Source organism: Ailuropoda melanoleuca, chromosome 1 (assembly GCF_002007445.2).
Source record: "Ailuropoda melanoleuca isolate Jingjing chromosome 1, ASM200744v2, whole genome shotgun sequence".
Taxonomy (NCBI): Eukaryota; Metazoa; Chordata; class Mammalia; order Carnivora; family Ursidae; genus Ailuropoda; species Ailuropoda melanoleuca.
In genome coordinates, this window is record NC_048218.1 from 32895983 (window position 1) to 32916088 (window position 20106).

The window sequence follows — 20106 nt, forward strand, 5'->3', positions numbered from 1 at the left end:
CACCCATATTCTGATATAAGATTAAAGCCATTTCTCCTTAGGTCCGCTGATGAGGATTTTATAGGATCTTTCTTACATGAACCCACGCCTCCAATGCAACATTTATATTTCCAATTCCCTTTGGGTTGTAATGGAACAGAAGCTAAAAGGTGCACACAAAGTCATCTGCATGTGAAACTGTTAGATTTATATCATTTTCTCACAGTTCACTTGTGCATACTTAATTCAAAATCATTTTTTTCCAACTTGTCCTTACTGAGATCTTCCCAATACTTAATAATTTTCTTTGCTGTCACACTTATAGTTCATCACTTTATACAATGTTATATTGCAGAATTATAATGAGAAGAATTGGCATTCACAGGATTTGAAGGGGGTGGGAAACTGGCTCACTAAGAAGCACTGAATGTTAGTAACTGGCAGGAGCCAAACTGCATACATGTGGTAGACTACAGTCTACTACCCATGCATGCTCAGTATCCCGTGGAAGGCTGTCAGTATCATTTCCAGTGAGCCTTTCAAGCAGAAGTAAATTCACAAGGTTTGGTAAGCAGACATTAGCTAAGTAAGCCTCCACTGTAACTCTGCTCCATTGAAAACAATAAATCTATCAGGAAAAACAGATAAAAGGGGTGAGAGTAGCAACATCAGGTTGGAAAGCCTGAGAAGGTCCTGACAACTTTCTACAAAACGCCTTGGATGGTTAGTTATTTAAAGTTTACATAAAGCAAAGAGGCTATTTCTCAGCATTGGTGTTGGTTTGGTTAATAGTCCTAATGCCTTCTCTCTACCTTGAAGTTGCCACCTCTTTGCCAAAATAAACAACATCAAGAGTTCTCAGACCATCCCAGAAAGTTGCTTTTGAGAAACATTCCAATCTCCAAGGAACCAAACTTATGAGAACCCACATAACAAAAATGCATTCACAGAAGGCCCACAGAGTTGAAAGTGTCTAACTCACAAAAAACTCCTTGAAGTTCCTTGAATCCAGAGGTGAGTGGAGATTCCAGAAAAGAACCTCAACAATGTCAAGGTAGAGAACACTACGGCACTACCTTACCTAACCGACTCCCCTCTGATTACACACACACACACACACACACACACACACACACACAATCTAGAATATCAAAGAATCTGGAAATATTATGAGTATGTATTTTTAGCCATGGGGTCATTTATACTATTACTCCCAAATTTACATGAGCCTCCATAAAAGAAGATTCTGCTTCCATGCTCTATTGACATAAGGCTTGGCCAAATTATTTGGTTAATGAAATGGAAGTGCAAATCATATTTGTCACTTCTCAGCTGAAGCTTTTAAAGCCATAACGGGTTTCCTCCATTACCCTTTCTCTCTGTCAGGAGATCAGCGTGTCCCACATAGGGGCCGCTCCATCACCCTTGATCCTGGGAAGAATCTGACCCTTGGGACTGAGGCACAGCTGATAATTGTAGCCTTTGCTGTTGCAAAGCATTATGTTAGAGTTTTTTATAATGGGCCACACCACAGTGAAAGCTGGCGAACACAGCCATGATAGATTATGGGAAGAAAGATAATACAAAGGAGGTTGACATCAGAACTATACCTTCCAACCATAAAAGACTTCTAAACCAATAAATAGTCCTTAATTTTCAGATCAGTGTTTCTCCAACTATCTGTGCTGATGGATCAGTTACTTTAAAAAAAAAATTCCAATCTATTATAGACCAAATCTTACGTATACTGTAATAAAAGGAATATTAGAAAATCAAAAGAAAAAAAGGCTTTCAAAACTTCAGCCCCAATTTTTATGTTATCATTAGAGTCACCAGAAAAAAAAATTACTGTCAAACTGCTATGCAAGTTTCTAAATGCTTACAATCCCAATTTCTGCCAATGCATCACTGCCAAACAATTACAATGCATGGACCACACCAGTCCACAGAGCACACTTTCAGCAGCATTGTTTCAGAGCATGTGGAATTAAGAAACACAAAGGCTTTTATGATGATGTAAACTTCTGGGCAACTGTATAACTGAAAACAAAATTATAGACTAATTTTGTCCAGGAAACAGGTAAAATTCTCCTTAATACCTTTCCTACTCTGCAAAAATATCTGTGGTTCCTTTTTCCTATAGGCCTAAAAATCAGGGTGTTATTTTTTCCTTTTTTTTTTTTTTTTTTGTAGTCCATCAGTGATAGACATTTAGGTTATTTGAAAAGTGCCTAGCTCCCAGACTTAGTAATTTTAAATGAAATGTTTTCAGTTATAGCGAATAGAAGCCAATTATTTTATATTGACATATGTAGTTTACTGCCTTTTTCTCTACTTATTATCATCTAGCTACTGGAAAGCACCTAGTTTTCTTCAATTATTTACCAACCTGCAATAAACATGGTTTAGTTCCAAAACTCCAAGTATATTTTAAATCACATTTAATTTTCTAAAGAATGAATCTTTGTTCTACTGAAGATGATTCAAAGTTTTAGAAGTCCATCTCAAACCTTTAAGTAGTTTCTGGCTTGCCCAGAAATACTTTTTGGGTGGTAAGATTCCAATCCTGATGAATGTCATTATACATCCACTGTCCTCCTGGGTTGCTACGGCAGTTGCTAGCTGCTTAAAAAGCTAGTTTTTAAAAAATGACTGAAAGGAAAAGAAATGATTGTTTGATTTTCCCTCAAATAAAGAAAAATATATATAATATATGTAAAGTGAAGTTGCTTTCCAAGTTTTAAAAATGTGGATGGCAAAAGCTAGATCCACTTTGGTTTGGACAACACAGAGACTAAATCGTTGGACTAATGCAAGAATCAACTGCCTTTTGAAATTAATGGTAATGTCTTTAATAAGAAAAAAAGACCATTACAAACTAGAGAATTTTTTCAGTCTTGTCGATTACATTTCTTTAGCACTGAATAAGGTATAAAATGTTCTCACATCTACGATCTAGTTAGTATCTACAGCACAGCAACCCAGTTTAGGCAAGTGACAAATATCATCACTTTATCCCCATTGAGCCAGAGGAAGAACTGTGTTTCAACAGCTCAACTATGATAGCAAGCTTTTTTTTTTATTTAACATACCAATTCATGGCAATTTCTTTCTTAAAGATCATTTGTATTTGACTGTTCTGAGTAGTTGTACCTAGAATATCTTCAAGTCAGTTGGCAAAAAAAATACAATAGAATAACAAATATTTACCAGCAGTATTATGAATAAGCCCAGAGAAAGAATGTACAGTGAAGTCCATTTCTAAAATGATTAGAAGAGGAGATAAATATCACAGTATGCTAAAGTATTTAGATTACAGGTATCATTTTTCATAATACAGAATTAAAGTCTAGACATTCTTTAATTTTAAATTCTTCTGAAAAAATACCACAAATGTCTAATCGTGTAGGTAAAAACTAAGCTAAGAAAAGTTTCGTTTTCAGGTAAATATAAGTAACAGTCAATTTAACGATTAGCAGAAATAAAGTTTTTGTTGCTGGTGTCTGAAGATCTGTGTTATATTATCTTCGGGGGTTAAGAGGAGAGGTAGGTACAAAAGCAATGTTTTAAATTATATTACACTTCAATGATAAAAACATAAATAAAATTATGTTACTTTTTAAATCTCTGCCAATAGGTGAAGAAGCAATTGTTTTTTTTTTTTAATTTAAGGTGGTGTTTTAAGTACATATACAGAAAGTCAAGCTTACTGTGTTAGAAGAATAGAATTCTGAAAACTGATCAATGCTATAGTTGGAGATTAATTCTACAAAACCTTTTAAGTTTATTGTTGTGTCATCCTATCAGCTTATAAATATGAGTACAGTCATGAACACAGTTAAATGATTTTTAAATGTTTTTAAATGTTTTTTAAAACATTTTAATATGATCAGCAAAACTACCAAGAACATATGCATTTTATAATGAAAAAAGATATTATAATTGTTTAGCTAATTAATATTCATTTTCTTTTCCTTTTGGTTTAGTACAAATTTACACACTAAAAGACTTAAACAATAAAATTATCTGACCTATTTTTGATCCTGAGAAAAAGTTCAACAAAGAAAAATGACTTTCTTCTTGCTCAACTCCACTTTAAAAAGAAAAAAAAGGAAAGAAAATGTAAGTAGGGAAAAACAAAATATAGAATTCCTTGTGTTAAAGGCATGCTTAGTTCAGTTATTTAAGGGTATATTTTCAGCTATGTTGTCATCATCATCAAAATTCTGTGCTCTACAGAGTCATATCAAATTAATGCTCACTACTCACAGGTACATTTCTTTCCAAAGACATATTCTTTTAAATGCATTATTAACCCAAAAGTTTGGTTCTACTCTCAATTTTCAAACTTTTTTAAGTGAAAGCTCCTTAGAAAAAGCTGAGATCTCATGCATACAGAGACCCTGAAACCCTGTAACTTTGGGCAGAAAAGCTATTCTTTCATCTAGATAAGAAAATAGGGGGCGCCTGGGTGGCTGGGGCGCCTGGGTGGCACAGCGGTTAAGCGTCTGCCTTCGGCTCAGGGCGTGATCCCAGCGTTATGGGATCGAGCCCCACATCAGGCTCCTCTGCTATGAGCCTGCTTCTTCCTCTCCCACTCCCCCTGCTTGGTTCCCTCTCTCGCTGGCTGTCTCTATCTCTGTCTAATAAATAAATAAAAAATCTTAAAAAAAAAAAAAAAGATTAGTGGGGTGCCTGCGTGGCTCAGTCAGTTAAGTGTCTGCTTGGGCTCAGGCCTTGATCCGGGGATGGAGCCCAGCATGAGGATGGAGCCCAGCATGGGGCTCTCTGCTAATCAGGGAGCCTGCTTCTCCCTCTGCCCTCCCCCACTCATACTTGTGCTCCATCTCTCCCTCTCTGAAATAAATAAATAAAATCTTAAAAAAGGAAAGAAAGAAAGAAAGAAAGAAAGAAAGATAGATTAGTCATTTAAATTTTCCCAGAATACTGCCTGTTCCTATTTTCTATCATAATTTCATTTATCTCAGTTTTTCCNTAGATTAGTCATTTAAATTTTCCCAGAATACTGCCTGTTCCTATTTTCTATCATAATTTCATTTATCTCAGTTTTTCCCATCTCTCCAGTAAAAATAAGGGCTCACTGATTAAATCTGATGTTCTTCATGTTCTTGGACACTAAATAAATATTGGTTGATGAAAATAATTCACCAAATGCTATCCCAAATATATGGATAGATTTTAAATTATGTTATACACCTTCACAAAGGGTGACATTTTTAAAAATCAACTCGAATTGGAAAAAAAACAAGACGTTAACAGAGGGCATTTTTACATCAAAATAGGAGGTAGATAATTTTTAGTTTTCTGTTTACAAAAAATCTTTTAATTATCATACTTTCAATATATAACCACTAAATCATAAATAAAATTTTAAAATGCAGTTCTCCAATGCACATATGCCCAACTATATTTATGAGGCACAATTTCTAATAAATCAGCATTAGTCCTTATGACAGTTCCCAAATCTAATTTTCATAGAGTTCCTTTCCCATATATTTATATTTCTAAAACCTAATTAGTGGGTTTAATCATAAATATGTTGGAGGGGGTACCTAATGCAAGTACCAAATTTTAACAGAGGTTCTTATAGTAGTTTTGGTATCTCTAGGTAAAAATTAACTTATACATTCTCAATCAATACTTCTCAATCTTATAAATGGCCGTAAAAAAGAAGTAATAAAACAGAATGCCAAAAAGTGCCTTAACGATAGGTGGATGTCTAATGGTTTTAACAAAAAACTACTAATCAAAGCAGTTGTATAGAGAATATGGGGAAATATTAATGTTTGTGTATAAGAAAAAATTATTAATGATTATTTTAATAATAATTTAAGTAAGAAGTCTCTTATACCCATAATTTTATATAATTTCATAATTATCATCAGGCAAACAAAACTAATCTAAGTCAGCAGATCACACGGTCTTTCTCAAAACTTATTAAAGTTTTCAATAACTCTCAAGAAACAGGCCTCATCTAATTTGGAGGACTGCAAGTCCTTAGACTTATGTTTTCCAATAAAGGAGCCAATAGACACATGTGGCCATTGAGCACTTGAAATAAGGTTAGTGCAAATGAGAAAATGAATTTTAAATTTTATTTAATTTTAATTACTTTATTAAATTTAAATTTTAAAACTACTATTCGACTCAGTTACTAAACTTTTAATTATGTTTGAAAAAACTTGGGTTTGTATTCTTAAACTGAAAATTTTATTAAATCTAAATATAGATCAAGTATTTCCAATGAAAAAATATCATAGTTAAAAGAATACAAAAGAACAAAAATAGCTCAATGAATTTTATATTGATTATATTAACATTAAAATATTTTGATATATTGGGTTAAATAAAATTTTTCATTATTAAAATTCATTCACCTGTCTTCCTTTTACTTTAATATAGCTACTAAAAGTTCTGAATTACATAAGTGGCTTACATTATATTTCTATTAGTACTGCTTTAGACAACATGTATAAAATCAAAACTTTTATTTAAAAGTCAACTTCTTTAAGGTATAATTTACATGCAATAAAATGTAGTCTTTTACGAGGATAGGTCTATAAATTTTGACAAATATATGCAGTCATGTAACAACCAGCACAATTAGGACATAAAACATCTTCATCACCCCAAGAAGTGCCTTCATGTTCCTCTGTAATCAACTCAAAACTCCTACCAAACCCTGAAAACTCTGTCTTCTGTCCCTATAGCTTTGCCCATTCTAGAATGTCATATAAATGAAAACATATACCATGTGGACTTTTGAATCTGATAAAGCCAAATTTTAAATACCACAGTACTCTCACAGCACTAAAGGATGATTATCATTCTGATATTTCCTTATATTACGAACATTCTGCCAAGACCTAGTTTTCATTTTTCTACTTCCAAAACTGAGCTTTCTTCCCTGTCGCTATTACAGTAATTTACTTATACCACCAGAATACAACTGAGCAAACTGTATTATAGTTATTTATATATAGGTCCTTCCTCCCACTAGACTGTAAGCTAGAAGCCTGACGTCTAGACCACTGATGCTTTCCACAGGGTTAATAGCCTAATGAAATTAACAGTGCAAGTAACGAGGCTAAGAGAATATTTGTTTAAAAAAAATTGAGATTGTATTATATAAAAAAGGAAAAGGAAAACAAAAGAATTGAGTCGTGAAGAAGTTTATCCTCTAGATTAGAGGTCTACTTTTACTGAGGTCTCAAGAAAGGAGATATTAGGCTCCAGAGGATCCCAGAACTACTATTCCAGCTAACCAGGTGCAAATGCTAGTGGAGATTTAACTTACAACAATATTTTTACCCAGATTGCTATTGATTTTGTCAGGGCTTGCTAACAAAGTTGAATAAGTTTGGAGCAGTCTGCCTAGTACTATTTTTCTCATAACCTCTGTTACTTCTGGGACATGATTTTACAGAACATACAAGTTTTTCAGGAACACCAGTACACGTGAAGGTAAAGACAACAAATCCTATGGCTCTATTTGAAAAGTCGGATATTTGTAATCATTAATTTTCATATAAATATATGAAGTATAACAAGTCTATGTTTTAAGTAAATAAATGAAACAGTACAACTAACTTCAAATCTTTCAAATACTTACTGAAGTCTCCAGTAAGAAAAACTCCTTCTGCTCCTGGGGCCCATTCTTTGCAGTACAAACCACCATCGGCACATCTGTGGACACCAAATGATTCATAACCTCTGGAAAACTTATCAATACCACCTTCGTTCTCTCCGATGTTGTTCAAAGTCTCGTTAAACCGCTTATACCTTTGAAAAAGTACAAAAGAAGGAAGTTAGAAAATAAAACTGTCTTCCAAGAAAGCTACCGTAATTAAGTCAATGCTTTGTTTACTCTTATTCAGAAAAGGAAAAGAAAAAAGATAATAAAGAGGAATAATGTGAATAATTTCACATATAAGGTAGCAGTTACCTCACAGGATAAAATCATTCTTATCTCAAACTGAACCAATCTAACATTTTTTGGTAATTTCATGCATTTTGGTTTAAGAGAGAAAATACGATTGTTCTGTATTCTATGAAATTTTAAAAATCAGCATTATAGCAACTTCTGTGTCAAAATACTATGATGAGGGGCGCCTGGGTGGCACAGCGGTTAAGCGTCTGCCTTCGGCTCAGGGCGTGATCCCGGCGTTATGGGATCGAGCCCCACATCAGGCTCCTCCGCTATGAGCCTGTTTCTTCCTCTCCCACTCCTGCTTGTGTTCCCTCTCTCGCTGGCTGTCTCTCTGTCGAATAAATAAATAAAATCTTTAAAAAAATAAAAAAAAATGCTATGATGAAGGAGCATCCCTACATGTCTCTCTTCTAACCCCTAAGAAAATAAAAGAAAAATAGTCAAAAGCCAGCAAGATAAATAAAACTGCCCTACAACAGGGTTTGGCACACTTTTCCTGTTAAAAGGTAGACAGTAAATTGGTCCATTTCACAATTACTCAACTATCTCTCTGAAGCATGAAAACTGCTGCAGACAACATGTAAATGAATGGGTATGGCTGATGCCAATAACACGTTATTTATGAAACTGTTATTGGCCAAATTTGGCCTATGGGCTGTGGTTTGTCCAGTTCTGCCCTATCACAACTAAGCATGGAAAGAACATACTACATCGTGTCAAACTATAAAAGCTAGAGGCCATGAGAAGAAACCAAAGATTCCCTCCCAAGGAGGACCAAGAGTAGCACATGGCTGTTCCTGACCCTCTCCCAGGTCTGGAGTCCATACAGCTACACCAAAAAAAATGCTATTATTATCACTAATAGCAATAGGTCTAGGGAGAAGCTAGGACAAAACAGGTAAAACTGAAGTGAGGCAGGGGGTAGGTGCTTTCTGTCAGAAGTGAAGGTTCCAGAACAATGAACTGAGCAATGCTAATAACTTCCTTGCACTTCCCCAGACCCTGAGGGGTGAGTAACAAAAGTCCCAGAAAGATGACATGAATCCGAGTAGGGGACATACAAGGAATATTTCACACTATATTTCAACTTAATTAAAAATGAACACAATAGGGGTGCCTGGGTGGCTCAGTCAGTTAAGCATCTGCCTTTAGCTCAGGTCATGACCTCAGGGTCCTGGGATCAAGCCCTGGGTCAGGCTCCCTGCTCAGCGGGGAGCCTGCTTCTCCCTCTCCTGCTGGCCCTTTCCCCTTCTCGTGCGTACCCATGCGCACTCTCTCTCTCCCTAAAAAATAAATAGAATCTTTAAAAAAGTGAACTCAAAAAAATAAGAGATGAGGGATTATATGAGAAAACAACAGAATGAGAGGTAAAATGAGACTCCTAGACCTAAGGAAACAAAAGGAGGAACAAAATATATCACTGAAAAATAATAAATTAGAATTGGCAAGAAATAAAATGCACATATGGTAAAAATAGCAAATTATTAAATGAATAAATAATTGGAAATTTATATAATTAGAGAAGAAAAAGACAAAGAAATGGAATATATTAAAGAAGCTAAGGGATACGCAAAATTGACAAAAATGATCTAAAACAAGCTGAGGGCTTCAGAGGGGAGAGGGGTGGGGGAGTGGGATAGGCTGGTGATGGGTAGTAAGGAGGGCACATATTGCATGGTGCACTGGGTGTTATAAGCAACTAATGAATCATGGGACTTTACATCAAAAACTAGGGATATACTGTATGGTGACTAACATATAATAAAAAAACTATAAAAATATGATCTAAAATAAGGATAGCTGCTGACTCTGAAGAACAAAACCAAATAAAATGGATATAAAAAATATAAAACTGGAAAATTTTTCTCTCAGAATTAAATCTGCCTATTTGGGGCACCTGGGTGGCTCAGTCGGTTAAACGCTCGGCTCAGGTCATGATCTCTGGGTCCTGGAATCTAGCCCCGTGTAGGGCACCATGCTCAGTGGAGAGTCTGCTTTTTCTCCCTCTCCCTCTGCCCTGCCCCCCAGCTCATGCTCACTCTCTCGCTCAAATAAATAAAATCTTTAAAAAAAGAATTAAATCTGCATATTAACAAAGAACATACACAAAAAAATCCAAGATTTTTCTATGAACTCTCCCTAATTTAAATATTGGCAATGTTTCAAAAATCCTTAAAATACTGACCTGGACCAAAAAAAAAAAAAAAAGGTCTACATATATAATGAGATACTAGTATGCAAACTGACTCATATTTTCAAAGTCCTATCAGAAAATGTGTTTTTTGTTTTCTTGTTTTGTTTTTACTTCCTACAAATATCACTCAGCTGTAATTCTTGGGTGTATGAAAACTCTAACCCATATTAAACAACATAGTAACAACATTCCATAAAATGATCAAACAGTAAGGAACAATCAAAATTAATTTGGATTTAGGATGAAAAGAATACAAACACATATATACATAATACAAGGAAAATTACTGATTAAAAAAAGATACAGCTCTGGGAGGTTAAACCAAATGCAGTAATAATTTTATTGTTAACGTGAGCCTGATGTCTTAAAAACACACTTTGGATTTAAGTTAAAAAAATCATTCATAAGAACTTTCATAAAATATGTACAAACCTTCCATTTACTAAAATTTCAACAGAAAAAGGATTATAGCATTATATTACTTTAACTAAATATCTTGACTTCCCTCAAGGTCAGCCCTATAGCTTCTGATACAGAAATACACATTCCACTTTGAAATCACTGTGGCTCAAAAAAGAAAATGCCTGAGGCTACAGCAAGCTCATCATGCCTGTGCCCTCTCCTACTACAGTCATCTCTCTTAATATTTTGCTATGAATTTATAGGATATTTAAAAACTAGGTCAAATTCTTAGTAACCAAAGAACATAAAATGAAGTTAGTATAGCAACTAGCATTTTGTACAGATATAAAATGCTATAAATACCATCAGATTTGATCTCTACATTGATGTTTTTAATCCTTTTTACAAAGGAAGAAACAGAGGCACAGATAAGTATGTTAGGTTGTCCAAGGTCAAGAAGGTAAGGAGCAATAGAGATGAAGCATCATTCGTCATAAAAGGTATACTTTAAGTGAATCAAGAGACAAAAATCTCAAATTAAATGTCACATTTTCTTTTTAAAGAAAGTCCTTGAAGTTTCATTCATAAAGCTATTAATCTTTTAATTAAGAGAATCAGCTTACTCTTTAGAAATAAAGTACAGGTTACCTTCTAACTCTGTTACATACTATACAAAGTCACTTAACCTCCCTTCTCCTTAATTTCTTCCACTGTCAAATGGGAGAAACATCACAGGTTCTAAGGAATCAATGAAATCACACTGGGAGCCAACCCCACAGTAGCCAGCAAGTGCTCAGTAACTGTTGGCTGCAACTTTTCTCCACTTCAGTGAGGGGCAATGCTGTAGAACACTTTTTCATTTATCTTTTTTTATTTATAGCACTTATTTAGATTTTGATATATATATTAATTATTAGCAAACATTAAGGGTTCTTCCCCCTCAAATTCCAAAATTCTTTACCATTTTTTTCCTGCTGTGGAAATTACAAATAAAGGCATACTAACACATAGCACATACTAAGTACGCCATATTGACTTGAATGCATGGGTTATGGAAAGTTTGGAAAAAAAATTAAATAGATTGGATTGACCGGGCCGGGGGGGGGGATAGTTATTTTACAGAGGTAACAGGAGATAAATATAGAAAAGAAAAAAAAAAACGAAAAAGAAACAAACTGAAATCTTTGCTCTCCTGGAAGATAATTCATCCTAGATCAGTACTGAATTTCTAATTCCAGGCAGAATTCTGAACATAGGAGATAAGTCAAGGGAGATGGATCATACCTTATCTAGAAATGTCCAGGATGTAGAATCCTTTCTCAAGTGTTTCTGAGTGGTCCTGAAACCTAAGGAACCCATGGGGGAAATTCCTTCCCTGCCAGCTTAATTTTCAAGATTTTATATTGTCGTTTGCTTCCTCACGGAGACTTGTATCAGAGGCAAGAAAAAGCACAGAAGTAAAAGCTCAATAGGAATTTTTAATAGCTAAAATATGGGAAAATAAGGTTAAAAGGGGGGGTTGGATTTTTGAAGGAAAAAAATAGCTTTTTAAATCAGCCTTTAAAAAGACTTCAAGGTTTCTCACAGAAACTTTCTTCTCAAATGAAAACTATCCAGAATATTCACAATTATCCACATATTAAAATGTCAAGTGAAGATTTAGGCATTTGAGACTTTAAAGTGAACAGTTTACATCTCTTAATTAGGGATAAGTATTCTACAACAACAAAAACTGCAACATATTTTATTACACAATAAAAATATTTATTGTGTGCTAATAATTCAGTTACATAAAATAAAATCCTTTGCTTTAGAAGTTCCTTAGCCCAATGGAAGAGTGTTCAACTCATGACAGGAGAAGGCTGGGATAAGCAAACATTCACTGAGGAGTAAGCAAGGAAGAAGGGGAGGTCAGAGAAGGCTTTAGGAAGTAGTGGGCATTTATGCTGTATCTTGCAGGATAAGTAGTATATTTTGAAAGCTAGAGAAAAGACAGAGAAGGACAATACATATGTAAAAACCAGGAGGTTCTTGTTGACATGACAACTAGCTGTGTGTAGCCAGAGCAAGAGAATGGGTAGGGATCTAGAAGCCAATCAGGATGGAAAAGACAACTTTTAGCTAGACAATAAAATAAAATAAAATATAAAAACCCTAAAGACTTTAAAAAGGAGATAACTGATATGATCAAAAACAGGTTTTAAAGGGAACAATTTGAAGGATGAATTTTGTTAGGCAGAATCCATAGGTTAATGAAATCTGGAAATCTAATTTCCAAGCTTCCATTTAAAATCCCAGTCACCTTTCTAATCTCTATCCAATTTAGTGTACTCAACTTCATCTACCAGGAAACACCAGAGATGGGACCATTTAAGTAAAGGTAATGAACAAGGTAAAATCCACCCATTTATTCCATATGTATTACTGAACATCTACTATGTATCTAGTGCTATGCTAGTCACTGCAAACAGAGACAAAAGATATTACTAAGTAGCTCCAAGACCTTGTTCGTAATGTGTGGAAGTTAGTAAAGCAAAAAGCGAAGTGGGAAAGCATTATATAAGGCATTGGTAAAGGCTTTTAGCCAGAAAACAGAAGTAGCTAAAATATAAATTCCATAAAGACAGGGAAAATTATCTGTTTTGCATCCTGTGGTAACCAAACACCTAAAGTACTAGCACGTAGTAATTACTCAATGAAAAATTTTTAGTGAGCACTTACTACATTCAGGTTGTGGCTGAGCAATGGTGATAAAATGGTCAGACTGAGGTTTAAAATTAGAATTATTATGCAGAGATTTGAATCCCAATCCTACCTCTTCCCAGCTATAACTAAGACCAAATTTCCTAATCTAAGAATAATAACAGAACCTACTTCATAAGGTTGCTTTGATCATCAAATGAGATAATATACCTACAAATGCTTAGCATGATGCCTTTGCATGAAATGAATGAACACCATGAGGCCAATAAAAGTATTAAAAATGATTGCTGCATTTGAGATCAAAATAAAAAAATCAAGAGCCTCTTAAAATGTAAGAGAGTTACAATGCATTGTAACTGTACTCCACTTGCTGATTCACTCAGTCCCTCTGGCCCTCCAGGCTTCGTGCACTCCTTTGACTGCACTTCCGGAGGTTGTGGCTTGCAAGCCACTAACAGTGGAGGTCAGATTCTACAACAGGGACGTGTGGAGGAATAAAGGCTCCACGGGACAAATTCTGACCAATGAGATATAGAAAATCGGAAGGAGGCCTCACAGAAATTCTTCCCCCTGTCTCCTGAAGGTCCTGTGTGACCAAACAACCAGCTCTGGAAGGAAATAGACATCTCACAGAAGAAGCCGATTCATCAACTTGGTGCTGTATCAAGATCAAACATATGGAACCACAAAAGTGAATAGCACACCGGGGGATGTGATGACCCAATAAAGACACCGACCGCTGCCAGGAGCCAAAACACATCCTCCTCAGCAGTCGGTGCTTTTTAAGATGAATGCAAACCATTCTGTGCTTTAGAACTGCTCAAAAGTGAGTGGAAGGCAATTAACTCCCATCATCTCACTTCTATTCAAACAGCATCGTGCAGGTATGTGGTTCTTATTCAAGTAGTTTGTCTCACTATCATAATCCTTACCAATGCCTATGTGTTCATGAGAATTGGGACTCGATGTTAATTAAAATAATTATTTCACATATGGAATTAGCCTAAGACTGAATGGTATGGACCACCTACTATGTGCCCAGGCATGATGACATACCAGAAAGAACAGACTTTAGAAATAAAAGATTGGGTTCAAATTGCTATGCACATTAGCAAACTGTCCTTAGGTTTTTTACTTAATGATCCTAGAGTTTCAGCTTGCCCATTAATAAAGCAGAAAGATAATACTATTGATGTCAGGGTTGTACTTACATACAGTCCACCTTTGAACATGGGTTTGAACTGTGCAGGTCCAATTATGCTGATTTTTTTTTAATAAATACAGTATAGTACTGTAAATGTATTTTCATTTCTTTATGATTTTCTTAATAATGTTTATTTCACTAGCTTACTTTATTGTAAGAATACAGTACATAATATATACAATATGCAAGATACATGTTAATAGACTGTTTATATTATTGGTAAGGCTTTCAGTCAACAGTAGGCTATTAGTAGTTACATTTTGGGGAGTCAAAAGTTATATACTGAGTTTCCAGTGTGAAGGGGGTTGATGCGTCTAACCTCTGCATTGTTCAAGGATCAACTGCATAAATAATTTACTTATAAATTTATTAAAAATAAATTTTATGGCATATCTCATATTTTTTAAGAAAAAAGAAATTAAGTGATTTCTAATTAGAAAAAGAAATCAATGAAACTTTGAAAAAAAATGAAATCGTTCTATCATGCTAATTATAGTGCAATACTAAAATCTAAATATTAATTCAATTATAAGCAAGCATTAAGTGCATTATTAATTTTAATCATTTAAAAAAACCTTATTCATTTTGTACCATATTTAAAACACAATCAAATGCAGAGCCACTCCGATAAAAACATCCTCAGATCACATGTAAGAACAAATAGTTGATCTCTTATTTTCTAATGTATAGAATAAAAGCAATTTAAATAAGTTTTGCTCTTACTTGACCTAAAGTTAAGTGTAATTTGACTACTTTGAGTTTCAAATTAATAGGATAGATGTAGAAATTATGAATATATAGAAATCATTAGGGGCGCCTGGGTGGCTCAGTCGTTAAGCGTCTGCCTTCGGCTCAGGGCGTGATCCCGGAGTCCTGGGATCGAGCCCCGCACGAGGCTCCTCCACCGGGAGCCTGCTTCCTTCTCTCCCACTCCCCCTGCTTGTGTTCCCTCTCTCACTAGCTGTCTCTCCATCAAATAAATAAAAATAAAATCTTTAAAAAAAAAATCATTAAATCTTTCTTTTTTAAGGAGGGGGAGAATGAGTTCATTTTGAAACTGTTAAAAATTAACTTTTAAAAGTTTGTTTCTACTATTTAAAATAGTGTCCTGAAAGTAAATAGGGGTTGTTACTTATTAAATGTTCTTTCCTAATTCTGGTTCTGGGCCATAGAGGTGAAGGGGTTGGGGCAAGTTATTGCTGAGATCCTCCCAGTTCTAAGTCCTACAAAACCAAAAACATGAAATGTTCTCATCCAATTAATGAAAAACTGGAAAACCTCTGCTTGGTGGTATTACTTAGCCTTATACAACTCCCTATTTACTTTAGTAATAAAGTACTTATCTCTAGAATCCTACATTTAGGATAATGGAAATGATATTTAATGACACAATTTAAAGAACCTACAATATAGCCATTAATGTAAACATATTTTCACTTCTTAACAGATTAATTAATTAGAATAAATTAACAAAATGTAGCTAGAAATTAATTTTAATCACTGTGCCTTGTCTCTTGGTTGCAAACAAATTAATAATATACTGCCCTTGCATTTTACCAAGGTATGATTAATGGTCAATATTAAAATTTCTGGGGTCTTCTGGCAATGTGAAAACCTGACTGCCTAACTAGAAAAAAAATCATGTGAATGTAATAAATCAGAATTACTGAAGGTAAGCCCTGTGAGACGGCCCATCTGGTCAGGCCTGGAAGTGTCAAGTATTGTCCCAAGCACTTCGAGCAGCCAGCCTCTTTATCAGCCACTCTCTTTCCAGTCACGCTCCTGTTCACGTCTTTGCTACATGCTCTGCTGATTACCCTGGAAAAGGGCAATGCTGTAACTGTTCAACTGACCTTTCAGTTTATTTTCTCTCGTGTAATATGAAACATGAGCTAACACAGTCTTAGTCTACTGATTTCTAGGAAGAAATCTAACTCAATGTTTCAACAGCTCTTGGCTCAAATAACACTCTGTTCTATGGTCAGGTTTCTCTTTTTGGAAAAATTGCATGGCAAAGAGCGCAGGTTCGGGTTACAGAGGGGCTTTAGGTGATGGTGGAGACCACAATCTACCGAGTAAGCAATGCTACTGACAACATATGGCTAACTAATCCGCCAGGAAGCAATTCCAATCTTCCAAATCACCACCAGAATCTTCTTCTTAATGTGACTCACTATATCAATAGAGGAAAATCAATGATGGTCATGTCTTTTCATCTCTTAATATGATAAGAATGTCACTGTTACTCAAACACTGCCAAAAATTCTTTACTCACCAAAACAGAGAGGGAGGTTAAGAAGTCAAAAGGCACAAGTTCTAAACTGTGTCTAGGGCATTAGCCATGTGAACTTCAGGAAGATAACCACCCAAAGCTTTAGCTTCCTCAGGTTAAACTGAAGACGCTAAACCAAAAAGTCCCATCCAGGTCTAAGAACCTGTAACCCATACTCTAATCTCTGATTCGAAATTGGGTCCTAATTTCAACCAAGAAAGGAAAAAAAAAAAATGCACTCCAATACAAAGGTTATTTTGGACATCTCCCACATATACCAAAAAAAGGGTACATTTTACCATACACAAGTGATATAATTTTAAATATGTATTTTTCTTAAAATAAAATGCAGCATATAAGTCGTCTATGAAATGTAAAATATACAGCAAAAAAACCAAGAAAAACAGTTGATCAACAAAAAAATTATAATAAATTGTAAATATCACAAATCGTGAATGATCATGACTAAACTCAGGGAGTATTTACTACATTCTAGGCACTGTTAAGTAGTAACTTATTTAAACCCTCACAATAACCCAGTGTGAAGAGTATTACTGTCATTCTCATGATGCAGATGACGAAACAAGAGGTTAAATAATTTTGCCAACGTCACAAAACTATTAAGTAGGTGAAGCCGGAATGTCAACCCAAGATTTTGTTTCCAGAGTATCTGACCTTATCCATTAGCCATAATACTACCCAATACATTTTGCAGTCTACAGTTTCCCAGCTGATTGGGACTTCTTACTAAATTTAAATTCTTTGTTACTTAATATTTGCTAAATAATTTTAATAAGCTAAACTTCTAAAGGAAAAAAACCCCTTTTGTTACAATTAAGAGTGATAGAAATGATCAAAAAATAAAATCATCAGAAAACTCACTTGAAAAAAAATAAAACTGTCATATTTACACTGACTACATAAATCCACAAAGCATTTTTTTTTAATTTTATTTTTTAAAGCCTAAAAAAGAGCAGAAATTACATTGGTGCTACATTCTAATTGCCCAGAAAATTTTATTTGGGGAATGGATGTATCTGTCACAATGAACCTGAATTAATTTACTGAAACAAAATATGCATATACTATTTATACTTCTGTTTTCTAATTTGGTGCTCCCTGCTAGGTGGAAGGCCTGCTTCTTCCTCTCCCACTCCCCCTGCTTGTGTTGCCTCTCTTGCTGCCTCTCTCTCTGTCAAATAAATAAATAAAATCTTTAAAAATAATAATAATAATAACTGTTACTTATTACTGAGGACTTACCATGTACCTAGCATTGTGCTAAGTTCTTTACAAACAACATTTCATTTGATTCTCTCAATTCTATGTGTTAGGAATTCTATATTATACAAATGAGGAAGAACCCAAGGATCAGAGACTAATAAACAACTTGACCAAGATCACTCAGTTTCAAATAGGATGGTTATTATACCAATTATAAGATAAAAACTAACAAGCACTATTTTTTTTTTTACCGAAAAAATTGCCAAAAATCAGAAAGCTTAAATATTGGCACTCCGCAAATCAACAAACCCAATCACACTCTTTAATTTATTAAATATAGCCAGCTAGTCATGAACTTTATCCTTGTGAATGTTTTTAATATTAGAAACATGATAAATGAATCAATTTTCACTTTGACAATGGCATAGGACACACTATCCTAATATATATCAAAGTATCTAAAGAGATATATATATCTCCAACAAAAAAATCCACATCTTTTGGACTAAATAGCCATGAAATATCAAAGGTCTATCAAATACCCTGACAGTTCTTTGCCTTTACTGAGGGAGACAAAGGTTTCAAAATTCTCTCAGCTACAAAACCAGAAGATCAAAGAGCTTTCACAGTGACTTCCAACATATTGGCAAGATCTCTTTTAAGTTAAAAAAAAAAAAAAAAATCCAAGTTTCTTTCTACCCATCTATCTGTATATGTTTATATAAATATATTGTGTGTATCATATATGCTTATATATACACATATATATTATGCATACATGTTTTATATATAATGATATGTTATATATAATGATATCATATATATAAATCATACATGCACATACACAAATTTCTTTTTTTATATCCAATGACCTAAAACAGACTGAACAGAATAGGTCTGCAACCACAGTACAGTTTGGTAAGCAGGGTGATCTGCTATATTGTTTACATGTCCCAGTTAATTATTTCTCCCAAATTGCATATTTCATTCTTTCAAATATTTCCAAATTGAGATTAAAGCACTTAAGTTTTACTGAGCTATATTACTCTGTAGGTTTTATAATGAAGTATAGATGTAAGAGAACATTTATAAATTTCACTTACCATACCATCAAGAGTCCCTGCACCAAATTAAACTACTATAACCAAGACCATAATGCCATAAGCAGATCTGCAAGAAAACCCAATGTTAAATTCCATTCAAGCGCAAGCAAATCTGTTTGCTAATAATGCCACCCTGAAGCTTAATTTGGTAGCTTATTCAAGATCAGTAAAATGGAAACTTCAAATTCATCTAGGACTTTTATTGCATATGGGCCACTGTTTTCTAATTTGGTGTTCCCAAAATGCTCTGGCCAGATCACATAGTGGTACTTATGATATAATTAATGTGGCCGACTCATAATCAAAACTACTAGAGCTATGAACTCACATAAATTCCTCATTGCTCATGGGCCAACCATTCCCAAGACAGGGTTCACAAAGAGCTCTGGCCAAACTGTCCCAATGCTATAATCATACAGTTTCATAAATTTCCCTGTCGACATTTTTCTCCACCAGATTATGGGTACCATAAAACTAAGGAGCATCTTTTAATTTTACATCCTCAACATCTAGTACAGCATCCATTAAGGAACAGGGACTGAACAAACGGTTCCCTCAGTATGCTTCACCACAGGGCATTTACAATCACAGACAATATCTTAATAGCCTGGGGAGATTTCAATAATAACTGTTACTGGGGCGCCTGGGTGGCTCAGTCGTTGAGCGACTGCCTTCAGCTCAGGGCATGATCCCAGATCCCTGGGATAGAGCCCCGCATCGGGCTCCCTGCTAGGTGGAAGGCCTGCTTCTTCCTCTCCCACTCCCCCTGCTTGTGTTGCCTCTCTTGCTGCCTCTCTCTCTGTCAAATAAATAAATAAAATCTTTAAAAATAATAATAATAATAAAACTGTTACTTATTACTGAGGACTTACCATGTACCTAGCATTGTGCTAAGTTCTTTACAAACAACATTTCATTTAATTCTCTCAATTCTATGTGTTAGGAATTCTATATTATACAAATGAGGAAGAACCCAAGGATCAGAGACTAATAAACAACTTGACCAAGATCACTCAGCAAGTTATTGTCAGAACCAGAATTTTTTTTAAGTTTTTTTTTTTTTTAAACATTATT

General features: G+C 34.6%; 1 protein-coding gene across 1 annotated transcript in view; it reads right to left on the bottom strand.

The window, feature by feature from the left end:
- GBE1 (1,4-alpha-glucan branching enzyme 1) overlaps window positions 1-20106 on the bottom strand; it is a 276317-nt gene that overhangs the window by 216805 nt on the left and 39406 nt on the right. Inside the window, exon 2 of the mRNA XM_034657790.1 lies at window positions 7613-7782. Coding sequence (XP_034513681.1) covers window positions 7613-7782 — 170 coding nt within the window. The remainder of the gene's footprint in view (window positions 1-7612; window positions 7783-20106) is intronic.